This window comes from Punica granatum, chromosome 8 (assembly GCF_007655135.1).
Source record: "Punica granatum isolate Tunisia-2019 chromosome 8, ASM765513v2, whole genome shotgun sequence".
NCBI classification, from domain to species: domain Eukaryota; kingdom Viridiplantae; phylum Streptophyta; class Magnoliopsida; order Myrtales; family Lythraceae; genus Punica; species Punica granatum.
In genome coordinates, this window is record NC_045134.1 from 10,253,717 (window position 1) to 10,268,270 (window position 14,554).

Below are 14,554 nucleotides of genomic sequence, written 5' to 3' on the forward strand. Positions count from 1 at the left end.
GGACGCGCGACGGACGCACGTGAGAAGGAGTCGCCACTACCTGTTTACGACCCGAAGGTTGAGGGCCGGTGAGTTGCCCGGGTCTAGGGGTACGGGGTACACCTAATTGTTAAGGCATATGGTCTGCGAAACCCAAGGTTCCGAATTCGGGGGTTCTGTTACATGCGAGCCTATATCTCGCATGCCCTATTGGTACTCTAACTTGTCTAGGCTTGCCATTTTTTATTTAATTACCGCTTAATTAAGTTCCGCTCATCTTAGGCATTTTGACACCGTAAATTCGAAGAAACACTCCGACCGTTCGCTCTCCGACCGGGATTTTTACATGAATAAACGTACAACATAAATCCTTACATTGTCCTCTCAAATAAATAAAATGCAAATTACAACAACTGAATTCCGGTCGGTTCACGTTCGGTCATTATCCCACTCGTGCTCATCGTGTGGTTTGAAAAGACTAAAATTGAAATTAAGGTTCTCACTCGGTGTTTAGGGGATTAGATCCCGTAATCTACGATTGGGGCGTTGGACCCCATGTGAATCGTATCCTAAAGGATCGGGCTCGACACGCATAACAAATAAGTGTAAAAATGTAACAAATAAGCGCAAATAAACAAACAATGAGATTTTGTTATTGCCGAATTTACGTGAGTTAATCAATTATTATCCGGAGTATCTTGGCATACAAATCCTACCCTAAAACAAACAAATAGGATGATGGATAGAGTATATAGCATTCGGCATCATTTAACGGACCCGACAGACATGATGTCCATAGTCAAGTCTCGAATGAGTGGGTTATTTTTAGATTATTCTGTATCGCGATAATATGGCTTTTACAGATTCAAAGTATTTTCACCTAAAAACCCAAAACCTAACCCTCTATTTGACTATTGCCCATGTTTGATTTAAGCCGAGTTTGTGATTAATTTGTTTTCCCATGTTTTGACCAATTCTACGCATACACCTACGCTAGGATCACGGTAGGACAAGAACCGGTAATCATGCCCTTGAATCGGTAAATATGTGTGTGCACGAAAATCAAGATTACGTTGTACGTATTTCGGTACTTTTGAAATTGTGAATTTTGAAAAGGGCATGACTAACAGTTCTTGAACTGTCGACGCGATTACAATTATTAATCAATTCATGCAATCCATTTAAAGAAATCAAGTGATTTAATTTAGCCAAATTTAACGTCCCAATTATCCAGTATGTAGAATTTTAGGTTAATTAAAAACTTGCCGAATGCTTTAGTCTACGGATTTCGAGCCGTCGAGATAGCCATTAGTTGACCGCCCGATAAACTCTAATTTCCGACATGGTCACATAATTACAAAAATGAAATATTTAAATGGGGCACATACATTGTCGGTGGGTGATCCAAGTAGAAAAAGGCCGGATATTTTTAGAAAATGTCCAAGAGACTGAATTGAACGATTTTAAAAGAGCAGGGACTGATTTGAAAATTCTGAAAAAATTGGGGACTGATTTGAAAATTCTAAGAAATTGGGGACTAATCCGAAAATTCTAAAAAAATGGGGACTGTGTAAAAAATTTACTGAAAATGTCCTAGGACTTATTTGAAATGAAGTTGAAAATCGGGACTGATCGAAAAACAAAACAATGTCCCCAGGACTAAACTGAAACAACTCGAAAAGTTCCTAGGGATTCTTGAAAAATTCTGAAAATTCCAAGGCTGATTGGAAAATAGTAAAATGACTGGGTATTTATTGAAAAGAATTTTTGAAATTCGGGGCAGATCTGAAAAAGGGTGAAAAAATGGTCCCGTGACTAAACTGAAACAATTTGAAAAGTTCTTTGGGATTCTTGGAAAAATTCTGAAAAATCCAAGGACTGATTGGAAAATAATAAAATGACCGGGGCTTGATTGAAAATGATTTTGAAATTCAGGGTAGATCTTAAAAAATAAAATACGTCCTCTGGATTGAAATGTGACAAAATAGAAAGTTCGTAAAATCGAGTTCGAGACAAATTCGATCACCCACGAGACCCAAGAACACTCATTTCACATCATATTCATCCAAGCAAACATAAACATTCAGAAATGGAGCCCTAAACATGCTACTAAGTAGAGAATTTACCTAGTCCGAAAAGTTGAGGGGCTTCTCTGTAAAATAAAAAAAATAAAAAAATAAAAATTGCCGGAATGGGCCGAATCGTGGCAGGCCGTGCTGGGCCGAATGGGCCACTGGGATTTGGGGCTGAGCCGAATGGGCCGATGGGCCGTTGTTGGACCAGAGTGGACAGCGACTAGTGGGCCGGGCTGGATCGCGGATACTGGGCCGAGCTGGATCGCGGATGCTGGACCGGTTGGGCTGCTAGACACGGATTGAGGGCTGGTGTGTGTCTGTTCTGAATTGCCTGTGCGACCCGAAAAAAAAAATGAATCGACCCGGCTAGTGCTGATAGGTAAACCGAAGAGAAGGGACGCGGTTCAGGTGGCGGTGCGGTTGCACCCGATCCCGAAAGGTCGTTGAGCGCGGCTGGGGGGGAGCAAGCCGCATCTGTGTGTCGGACAAGGAGCGAATCGCGAATCGGAGGCGCCCGTGGAAGAGGATGAACCAGCTCCGGATCTCAGGATTTCGGGCTGACCGAAAGGGACGCGTGAGCTGAAGGGAAAGAAAGAGAGCTGGCGGTTTCCGGGGGCCTTCAGCTCAAAATTTTTTTTTTTCTATCAACTGAGGGGATCCAAATCAAGTCGCCGATCCTCCTTAAAATATCAATCCGAGAGAGAGAGAGGGAGAGCTAGGGTTTATTTTTTTCTTTTTCGGCCGTTGAGGGAAATCCGGCCAATCCTCAGAGAATCAGCTGGAAGACGAAATTTCGGGAGTGCAGAAGAGGAAGGGGAGGAATTCGTTTGACTTTCCTTTTTTTTTTTTGGGGTGGTGCAGCGGTCGGTCAGATCAGTTCTGACCGACCCTGCCCATCCGTCTTGTCGGTCAGACCAGCTCTGACTGGTTCTGACCAACTTGACCCTTTTTTTTTTTAAGAAAAGATGATAAATTGGGAAATGATAATTTTGCCCCCCTCGGAGCTGATGGACCGAAATTAGGTGCTGACAGCTTACCCCTCTTTGGTTGCGTGCTCGGATAGAGGATGCAGCCAAAGACTATAAGAAGCACCTCGTTTGGTCCTGGCGACCGTTTGGCAATTCTCTTCGTTTTTGCTAATATGTGGGCCTGTTGCAAAAATAGTAAAAATCATAAATTAGTAAATGTGGACGCATACTTGAAAGACATTAAGTGAAGACACGAAGTCCAAAAAGTAGTAAATGCGGACATGAAGTCCGGAATGCAATAAATGTGGACACGAAGTCCAAAATGCAATAGATGCGAACGCAAAGTCCAAAATGCAGTGAATGCGGACACGAAGTCCGGAATGCAGTAAACACGGACACGAAGTCCGGAATTCAATGAATGTGGACACGAAGTCCAAAATGCAGTAAAGATGCGGACGCGAAGTCCGAAAAGCGGTAAAGATGGACACGAAGTCCTGGACGCGAAGTCGGAAAAGCGGTAAAGATGGACACGAAATCCTGGACGCGAAGTCCGAAAAGCGGTAAAGATGAACACGAAGTCCTGGACGCGAAGTCCGAAAACAATAAAGATGGACGCGAAGTCCAAAAAACAGTAAAGATGGACGCGAAGTCCGAAAAGCGGTAAAGATGGACACGAAGTGCTGGAGGCGAAGTCCGAAAAGCGGTAAAGATGGACACGAAGTCCTGGACGCGAAGTCCGAAAAGCGGTAAAGATGGACACGAAGTCATGGACGCGAAGTCCGAAAACAATAAAGATGGACGCAAAGTCTTGGACGCGAAGTCCGAAAAACAGTAAAGATGGACGCAAAGTTCGAAAAACAGTAAAGATGGACGCGAAGTCCGAAAAGCGGTAAAGATGGACACGAAGTCCTAGACGCGAAGTCCGAAAAGCTGTAAAGATGGACACGAAGTCCGGGACGCGAAGTCCGAAAAGCGGTAAAGATGGACACGAAGTCCCGGACGCGAAGTCCAAAAAGCGGTAAATGTGGACACGAAGTCCTGGACGCGAAGTCCGAAAAGCGGTAAAGATGGACACGAAGTCCTGGACGCGAAGTCCGAAAAGCGGTAAAGATGGACACGAAGTCTTGGACGCGAAGTCCGAAAAGCAGTAAATGTGGACACGAAGTCCTGAATGCAGTAGATGCGGACACGAAGTCCGGAAAATAGTAAATAAGGACACGAAGTCCAAAGAACGGTGAATGCGAGAGTAAGAATCACTGTTATGGGGTAGCATAGGGCTATCTGTTCGGTGTTAAGCCGGTATTGTGCTGAAATAATGCAGTGATAACTGCGCCCTGTCGCTGGTCGTGCGCCCATGGGTTTGTTTGGCGAAGTTGACGTGTGCTCCTTTTTGGGTTCTTCACTCGAATAGGGACTGCGACTTGTCGAACGAGACAGATATACGCCCGCTCGGGGGGACGCCTCCCGGGATCTGTACACTCAGACCTGTATGCAGGAAAACGATAACCAACGATCGTTGTCAGTCGGGCAGAACTTGCTGAAATTGCGATATGTAAAGAAATCTATGTAATGATATTCCGGGAATTTAAATTCAATGGCCGTTTGAGGGGTGACCGCGTCCCCGAGTATGACATGTATTTGACTTGAAGGAATGGCCTTTGCAAGACGGGCATGACCCGTAGAGTTTTTGCATGAAGATAAAAGGAAGGATCTTTAGGAATCCTCTAAATCAAGGATACGACGATTCGAACTCATTTTGAGGCATGTCTTGAACCCGTAGAGTTGAAGAGAGTTTGCTTGCGTTGAAAACCACTAAACCACTACTTGTTATAGCTCCACACGAGGTGTCGCAGCTCTTTCGTGGTTGAACCGACAATTTCCCCTAATTTTTGCCCAGGCCGCAAAACGCGCGACGACCTGACGGGGTATTTTATTTTGACTTTTCTCTCATGAATGCTCTCCTTTTGCTACGACTGCCCAAGATAGGGTCTAATCGCACCTCTCGGTTCCTTTAACTTTTGCCTAGACCGCCCTTTGTGGGATTTCAGCCTACCAAGGATATAATTCATGCTCTCCTTTTGCCACGGCTCCCCTTTGCGAGATTTTCAGTCGTGCCCCTCATTCCCTAATTTTTGCCTAAGTCGCCTCGGGGAGGTTTTCAACCTAGCGGGAAAATTATTTTTTTTCTCTCAGAGATGTTCTTATATGGAAGGATTGGATGGGGATGGCATAAATGCTGATAACAGAAAATGTGCTGAAGTAAAGCGGGCGTGAAGCCTGAAGAATACGGAAGAAGACAAGTGTTGGAAGTGCGAGTTGTAGCTGCGGGGACATGTAACGGCTGTAGAACGACGAAGCACCCAATCAGGGATAGTACTTCTTAAGAGCATCGGCGTTGACTGGGAGCGCATTTTCGGTCCCGTCCATGTCGCTTAAGATAATTACCCCTCCAGAGAAGACTTCCTTGACGACAAAAGGCCCGTCGTACTTGTATGCGAACTTGCCCCGAGAATCGGGTGTAATATGTAGGACTTTCCGCAGGACGAGGTCACCGGGTTTGAACTCGCGGTGGCGGAATCTCGCATTGAACGCTCGGGCCATTCTCTGTTGGTAGCATTGGCCGTGACATAGTGCTGTTAGCCGTTTCTCATCGATGAGATTGAGCTGTTCACAACGTTGCTTCGCCCATTCTGCTTCTTCAAGTTCGGTCTCGGCGAGGACCCTCATGGAAGGAATCTCCACTTCGATTGGGAGGACGGCCTCCATGCCGTAGACCAAAGAATACGGGGTTGCCCCGATTGAAGAGCGGATAGATGTTCGGTATGCCAAGAGCGCGAAAGGAAGCATCTTGTGCCAATCTTTGTAAGTCACCGTCATTTTCTCGATGATCTTCTTGATATTTTTGTTTGCAGCCTCCACTGCACCGTTCATTTGGGGACGGTATGGAGTGGAGTTGCGGTGATGCACTTTGAATCGCTCACAAAGCTCGTCAATGATCCTGTTGTTCAGGTTCTTGGCATTGTCAGTGATGATCGTCTCGGGGACTTCGTATCGGGTGATGATGTCACGCGTGAGAAAACGTGCCACGGCATTTGCAGTGACTGCAGCAAGTGTTATGGTCTCGATCCACTTGGTGAAGTAGTCTATCGCTACCAAAATAAATTGGTGTCCGTTGGATGCTTTGGAGTTGATAGGACCGATCACGTCGATACCCTACATTGAAAAGGGCCATGGGGCTGCCATCGGGCGCAATTCGTTAGGCGGTGCTTTGATCTGGTCGGCGTACACCTGGCACAAGTGGCAATGCTTGACGTGTTTGACGCAATCGACTTCCATGGTGGACCAAAAGTAACCCAAACGCATGAGTTTCTTAGCAAGCATAAGCCCGCTCATGTGGGGTCCGCAGCCCCTTTCGTGTATCTCTCCCATGAGACGTTGTGCCTCGACTTCGTCGACACACCGGAGTAGTGTGGCGTTGAAAGAACGACGATAGAGAGTTTCTCCACTCAGGAATTAATGTGCTGCGAGTCGTCAAAGTGTTTTTCGATCACGACGGTTAGCGAATGTAGGGTATTGACTGGTTTGCAAGAAATGCTTAATGTCTTCGTACCATGGCTGCTCATCAGTCGCCTCGATTGCGTCGCAGTTAGCAGGGCCTTTGGCGATCTCGATCTCGAGTGGTTCAATGAGGTTTTCTTTCGTGATGCTCACAATGGATGCGAGCGTCGCGAGTGCATCTGCAAATTGGTTCTTGATGCGCGGCGTGTATGTGAATGAGATTTTCTCGAAGTTCTCCACTAACTCCTCAAGATACTCGTGATATGGCACTAGCTTCTCGTCCTTCGTCTTCCATTGCCCCAGAGTCTGGAAGATTGTAAGCATAGAATCTCCGAACACTTCCAATTCATTCACCTTGAAGTCGATCGCCGCTTGCAAGCCAAGGATGCATGCCTCGTATTCGGCCACGTTGTTGGTGCAAGGAAAATCGACTTTTGCTGCAATCGGATAATAACGTCCATCGGGGGATATCAGCACTACGCCGATACCAGAACCGGTGGAATTCACTGCGCCGTCGAAATACATCTTCCATGCGAATTTGTTCTCCTCACTATCTATTTGGAGGATCCCTTCGTCCGGAAAATTAGAGTTGATTGGCGTATCGTCTTCGATTGGGAACTCCGCTAAGTGATCTGCAATTGCCTGCCCCTTAACTGATGTACGGGGCACATATTCAATGTCGTATTCCGTCAGCTGACATCGCCACTTTGAAATGTTCTTCATGGAAGATGGACTATCGAGCAAGTACTTCAGGGGATCCGCTTTCGACAATAAGCGGATAGTGTGGTAGAGCGTGTATTGTCGAAGTCTCTGCATAACCCACACTAGCACGCAACATATCTTCTCAATCTCCGGGTAGTTAGACTCCCCTTCGGTAAACTTCTTGCTCAAATAATAAATGGCGTGTTCTGTGCGCGTGGACTCGTCTTTCTGCCCTAACATGCATCCTAGGGATTGCCGGCGTACTGTCAAGTAAAGTATCAGCGGACGATCTGGTGTCGGCGGAACTAGCACTGGTGGCTGAGCCAAATATGCCTTGATAGTATCGAAGGCCTTCTGACATTCCTCGTCCCACTCAATTGCCGCATTTTTACGAAGCAGACGAAAGAGTGGTTGACATTTGTCTGTCAAGTTTGCGATAAATCTTGCAATGTAGTTTAGCCGTCCCAAGAAACCTCGTACTTCGCGGGCCGTCGATGGCGGACGTAGCTCCCTGATTGCCTTCACCTTGTCCGGGTCAACCTCAATGCCTCGCTCAATGACCACAAATCCTAACAGTTTCCCTGACTTAGCGCCGAATGTGCACTTCGTCGGGTTGAGTCTGAGCTTGTACTTCTTGAGGCGGTTAAAAAGGCGCTTTAAATTAACCAGGTGGTCCTCTCCTTCTTTGGATTTGGCAATCATGTCGTCAACGTAAACCTCGATCTCTTTGTGCATCATGTCGTGGAATAGCGTGACCATCGCCCTCTGATATGTTGCCCCGGCATTTTTGAGGCCGAAGGGCATGACTCGGTAACAGAAAGTGCCCCACATTGTGATGAACGTCGTCTTGATCTTGTCCTCTTCGGCCATCCGAATCTGGTTATATCCGGAGAAGCCATCCATGAAGGAGAACAACGTGTGGCGTGCTGTGTTGTCGACTAAGACGTCAATGTGAGGTAGGGGGAAGTTATCTTTGGGATTGGCTTTGTTGAGGTCTCTGTAGTCGACGCAGACTCTAACTCTTCCATCCTTCTTCTCTACGAGCACGATATTCGCTACCCATTCAGAATAATTGCAAACCTCTAGGAACCCTGCGTTGATCTGTTTGATAATCTCCTCTTTGATGCGGAGAAGAAGGCCGGCATGTTGTCACCGTAAGTGCTGTCGCTTGGGTGGAAACCTCTTTGTATGAAGCGGTAGGAAGTGCTTGACTATCGATGGATCTAAGCCTGGCATGTCGGCGTAGGACCAAGCAAAGACCTCTTGGTAGTCTGTTAAAAATTCGATCATCCTGGCTCGTTGTGTAGGGTCGAGACCCGTCCCAATCTTCAGGATGTGAGGTTCTTCTTCGGTACCCACATTGATCTCCTCTGTCGGCTCCACGGAAGTGAGTTGGCGGTTCTCAAGGCGGCGCAAACTCTCTTCTATCTCGGGCACTCGACCATCCTCGTCGAGTCCTTCCCCGAAGTATATGGGTCGAGACTCTTCAAGGAGTTCCTCGGATGGGTTCGAATCGACGCGTCGAAGACTCAGATTCGAGTGGAGCCTGGCGATTTAAATAAATTGTCTTAGAAAATTTAAAGTGCTGCGAATAAGTGAGAGAGAAAGAAAGAAGACGAGAGAATTCTGAAAAATGCACGTAGGGATTTTATTAATGATGAGGGCGCAATGCCATAACAAGAATCCCTCTTCCGTCGCGGGGAATATCAAAACATAAATGGCCTTACACATAGGCGATTACAGGCGAGTAACGCGGGACTGAGGTCCAGTTGTTGAGCTCTTCATTTTCCTGCGCGAGGCGGATGTAAGCCCCTGGAGTAGTCTCCTCGGTGACGGCGCATATGTTTGGCAGGTCAATAGGCTCGCTGTCTGAATCCGAGGAGGGACCGTCAAGAGTACCTCCGACGATGTGTGGAGGCCCAGGAAAGAAGTAGGAGAGCGGCTGAACCAGGATGTCCCTGTTGATCTTCCCATAACGTGCAGCGAGACGGTGAAGGTGCTTGCCCCTGCGGGCCTCAATAATCTCGTGACAGGAAGGGCGAAAACCGAGTCTCCTCCTGTTCTTGTACTCTTCGACCTCGATGGGGCGGTTGATCCCCTGCCCATGTGCTCCGAGTCCGGTGCCGGGAATGTAATTGTGGCGCAGCAAAACCTTCCCCACCATGCGGTCAGCGCGGGTTGGATCGATCTCTCCGTAGTTTCGAATGACGGAGATTGTTTCAAATGAATGGAAGGGGAGGTTTTGATCGTCCCCGATACTGATGTAGGGGACAGCTGTCTCCTTGTAAATGGCGTAGTCCTCCTCACCCTTGACCGTGATAAGTCGATCTTCTGCGATGAATTTGATCCTTTGGTGTAGGGACGAAGGAACGGCGCCAGCTGCATGGATCCACGGTCTCCCGAGCAACAAGCTGAAAGCATTCGGAATGTCTAGGACTTGGAATGTAACAGCGAATGTGCAGGGACCCACCTCGATCACCAGGTCGATCTCTCCATTTACTTCCCTCCGCGAGCCGTCGAAGGCTCGAACCGCAGTCTTGCTCGGATGGATGCGGTTAAAGTCCACGTTCATCTGCTTCAGCGTGGAAACCGGGCAAACATTGAGTGCAGAGCCATTGTCGATCATGACCCGACCGATGATAAAGTTATTGCACTTGCAGACAATGTGTAGTGTCCGCGAGTGTGCCCACCCTTCTGAGGGAAGTTCATCATCTGAGAATGAAATGTTGTTAGAGAAGATCGAACTGATAGTCTCCTCAATCCGCTCCGGAGCCGTCTCTTTGGGGATCTGCGTTGCTGTCAGGACCTTCAGAAGCGCTTCACGATGTGGCTCTGAACCCAAGAGAACGGCGAGTAGTGAAATGTGGGCTGGAGATTTGCCCATTTGTTCAATGACCTTATACTCGCTTGCTTTGATAATCTTCATGAAAGCCTCGGCCTCCTCTTCAGTCACCTTCTTCTGGGGAATAGACGAGGCTTCCGGGGCGACTCCGGGTACTGCCAGGGCTTTCACTTTGTTTGCGGCCTTCGGATTTTCATAGACTCGACCCGAGCGCGTCACGCCCATGACGCTAAATTGACTCTCGAGGTTCCCAACACTTCCTTCGTAGGTCCACGGGACCTTGCTGTCTTGATATGGCTCTCGTGCGGGGACTTCTATCACGAATGGGGCGGGCGTGGCATCGAACCCTGCGTACCCTATAACAGTTTCTGCAAGAACATATTCGATCACAAACGGGGCCGGTGCCTCCTGTCCGGTCTCATACTCCCCTATAGCACAAACACCGATCATGTTAATGCTGGGTCCCGAGCTCGACCCGTGATCGGGAAGAGGATTTGATTGCACGTTCGGGGGTTTGACGGCGTTGAACGTGAGCTGCTTATCATCAATTATCTGTTGGATCCTCTCCCGTAGCTTCCAACAATTGTCAGTGGAGTGACCGGGTGCGCCCTGATGGTACTCGCAGCACCGACTCTGATCTTGGATGGTTGGGTCGAAATCAGGGTTAGGTGCTATCGATCGGATCTTGTTACCCGCGAGGAGTTGCCGGTATATGTGGGAGAGCGGAGCCGGCAGAGGTGTGAACTGTTTACGCCGCGTTTGTGTTGCGATGCCTTGTTGGTCCTGCGGAGCCGGAGCCCGTTGCACCGGCTGAGGAGTTCTCGAAGTCGGGGGCTTGCTTTGTTGGATCGGAGGAGGAGCGGGGGCATAATTATGGGCGTATTGCTGCGGGACCGGCGACGGAAAGGAAGCCGGCGGAGCGGAATAGTAAGCTTGCTGCGTTGGGGGTTGTTGTTGATAATGCACCGAAAGTGGGGCATACGCTTGAGTGGTCGGTGGTGCGAGCGTGTAGCTTATGGAATATTGTTGGGGAGCCTGGCGCCCTGAGTTGACAGCATTGACGGACGTGTCTTTCCCTCTTCTGTTTCCCGCTGTCCCAGTGGCGGCCTTCTTCGAGGACTCTCCTTCCTTTTTCTCGGCCGGACCTTCTATCTTGCCGAGCTTAATGCCGATGTCGAGCTTCTTTCCGGCGTCAATAAGGTTGGAGAATAAAGACGTGTGGGCCAACAAGTGCAAGTAGTAGGCCCCTTTAAGAGTGGAGTGGAATAATTGGATCTGCTGTGCCTCACTGATCGGAGGGACGTGCTTCGCTGCTCTAGCCCGCCACTTCACTGCATAAGCCTCGAAGCCCTGGTCATCGGTCATCTCCATCGTGCTGAGCTCCAGCAGAGTCGGGGGCGTCTCCGCACAGTACCTGTACTGGTCGATGAATTTGCTTGAGAGGTCTGACCACGTGGGGATATCCGCAGCTTTCAGTGACATGTACCAATCCAGAGCCGCTCCTGCCAAACTATCCTGGAACGTATGGATGACAAACTCTTCGTAGTCCCAGTACTGCAACATTTTTCCCCTGTAGTGACGGAGATGGTGACGAGGGTCGGTCGTGCCGTAGTACCTCTGGAATTCAGGCACCTTAATCTTTGGGGGTAGCTGCATACCTGGGAAAAGACTCCAATCGCCGTCGCCGGCATCGAGGCGGGAGCCGCCTGATTGTAGGGCTCGGATATTCTCTTCCAATTTCTTCAATCTCTGTTCCTGTTCAGTCCCCGTTTCCGGGAGAAAATTTGTGGGTGGAGCTCTAGGGGCCGCGTGGTTCGGCGTGCCCGGTTCAGAGTAGGCTATATTTATGGGAGGTGGAGCTTGGTAAGAAAGGCCGATATGGGGTTGTGGAGCTTGGTACGGGGGAGGTTCAGCAGTGTGAGCAGGAGCCTGGGCAGTTGTAGGCAGGAATATGATCGGCGGTGGGACAGCGGAAGTCAGAGCTGGAATCGACGCAGAGATCGGAACCGGGACTGATGTGAAGATCGGTGGAGGTACGAGCGTAGGTGGTTCCAACATTGTCGCTAAAGTAGGTGGTGTTGGAAGATTGTTAACCGGATGAGCCGCCGATGCATTCACTATCGTTGGGGCAGGTGTATCTCCATTATCGGGGATCAAGGTCGGCTGGGCCCATGAGCTTGGATCGACCGCTGGCCCGTACCCAGGAGGTGGGGTGAAGCTCGAAGAAGCACGATTTGGGCCTTTGAGCAGGGCCATGAGCTCAGCCATATTGGTAGCCATGGTGGCAGCCAGTTGATTGACCGTGCTCTCAAATACTGCAATACGTGCACGATCATCAGCTGTAGAAGATGCCTGCCCTCCAGAATATGCTGGGTGTGGGCCCGAAGATGCAGGTAGCGGAAGATGAGTCGGGGAAGCTCCCCGATGTGCTGGTGGCACGCCTGCAGGAGACACGTGTGGTGGTGGCGCATGCATAGTCGGTGCTTGAGAATGAATTGGGGTGATAGGCGTATCTTCCTCAAAGACAGCTAATTGATTTTCTTCTGCCATTCTTTGCTGGAAACAAGTGGGATATCGATGAGGTGCCGCCAGTTGTTAACACCTGGATTCCATAAGTGCGTGAGTTTAATGCAAGAAAATTATCTCTAAAATAACATGCAAAGCAGTGAATAAAAGAAGAGATGCATGAGATGCATGAATTTTCAAAAACTAATGCTGTCATTCATATTAACTCTGAATGGTTCAAAGTGCAATACAAATTTTGAAAAGATAGTCCTAAGTCGGTCTTCCAACGTGCCCGAGGTGCAAGCGACCGTCACCATGGAAAGCACCGATGAGGGCCTGGTTGAGGTGTCTATCCTAGGATGTGCATGGACCTACACGGGCCCTCTTCCTGACCCTTTCCAAAGCAGCGTTCGCTTGCGCCAACTCCTGGTCACGCTTCTGGAGTTGGGCGCGGGTCTGGGCAAGTTCCTTCTGTAGTTGGTGCTGATCGCCCAACTGCTCATTCTTCTCAGCGATCTCTCGGCGGAGGCGATCCCTTTCAACCCTGAGATTAGCGAGCTCGGCTTGGATGGTCATGTCCGGTACTGGTGCCCCGGATGATGTGCTACTCTCGACCGGAGGGGAGTCTGTGAAATCATCATTCTCTAATGGACCCCATCGATAAAAGCGGAAGATATATTCCTCCGTGGCTTGAAAGTCCCGTTCATCTTGGGTCGGGTGCTCGGGGAAGTAAAGATGCTCGATGACCGTAGTCTGCCACGCGGTCATAACCCGTTCGATTTCACTTAGGCGATCTATGGACGTCTGGTCCTCCCGCCAAGTATGTTCGAACTCGGTTCGCGTCGTACCTTTGGGAACTGTCTGTAGGCCACCTAATTGCCTCACTACTCGCGCAGAAAAATAGGTGGTGGACCCCGCATGGCTCACGAGTGGTACTCCGTTAAAATCAGGACATTTAAGGGTCATGGGTCCAGGTGGCATCCACGCGGCGCGCCATTTAAAGCCCTTTGGTGCTATTTCTCGAAAAATTTTGATCCACTCGGAGAACTTGCGTTCCTCCACAATTAGAGGTAGTAACCGTGAAATGATAGACTCCGGACGTGTGAAAAACATAACCGGACGAACAAGGCCGAAGGGGTTTGCATGGCTTTGAAGCCAAATTTGCAAAAGGATTGGGGACCCTCTCAACCTTCGATCGGTCTTTCTTGTAACGCGATCGAGGGACCGTATGGTCTTGGCCAACAAGGCCACCTCGTACTCGCGGCCTCCCACCACTTGGAGGACAACGCTAGCTAAGGCTGCGTCAATGTGACCGGCCGAGCGAGGGAATAATAGAGTCCCAAAAATTAAGAATAAGATCGCATGACAAAATTTTTTTTGTAAAAGATCCCCTTGAACCTCGCGCGCTCGTATTTCAATAAAATGGAGGAGTTTCGCGGTGACTATCTCCGTGCCACCGGAATATGCGAGTTCGGTTTGTAGCTGAGACCTATGCACCCCGAGTAGACGCGATACCAAAACGAGTTGGGTGGTGTGGAAGTTAGGTTCCACAATGTTGCGGGTGGCTGCAATTCTTCCGACGAGAGTGCGATATTCCTCGATAGTAGGTGTGAGCTCGGTACCTTGGATGTTGAAGACGGCGTGGACTGGGTCCCAAAACGTCGCTGCTGCTCCTAAAAAGTTCCAATCCACTCGGCGCATGGCTAGCATTGGTATATCCCCAACAAAAGTCCTGATGTAATCGCGGTTGACTTGATGTAGATGAGCCCAGATGTGACTGATTTCCTCGAGTAGTGGCATGACCCTGTCGAGGTGTGGAAAGGAGACCGAGCGCGCCATCTCTTACCAAGATGAAAGGAAAACCGATTTAGGACTAGTTAATACAAATGACGCCTAATTTTGAAATTAGATGATGCATGGGTATA

The 14,554-nt window shown here is 49.0% G+C and overlaps 1 protein-coding gene across 1 annotated transcript; it reads right to left on the reverse strand.

Annotated features, from left to right (window-relative positions):
• Positions 1–9,005: 9,005 nt before the first annotated feature.
• On the reverse strand, positions 9,006–12,674 carry LOC116188720. The gene is made up of 5 exons (XM_031518205.1): positions 12,025–12,674; positions 10,236–11,922; positions 9,945–10,088; positions 9,360–9,854; positions 9,006–9,248 (listed from the first exon to the last, which is right to left on the reverse strand). The coding sequence occupies exons 1-5, from the start codon at positions 12,672–12,674 to the stop codon at positions 9,006–9,008; spliced, it is 3,219 nt and encodes a 1,072-aa protein (XP_031374065.1).
• Between the last annotated feature and the right edge of the window lie 1,880 nt (positions 12,675–14,554).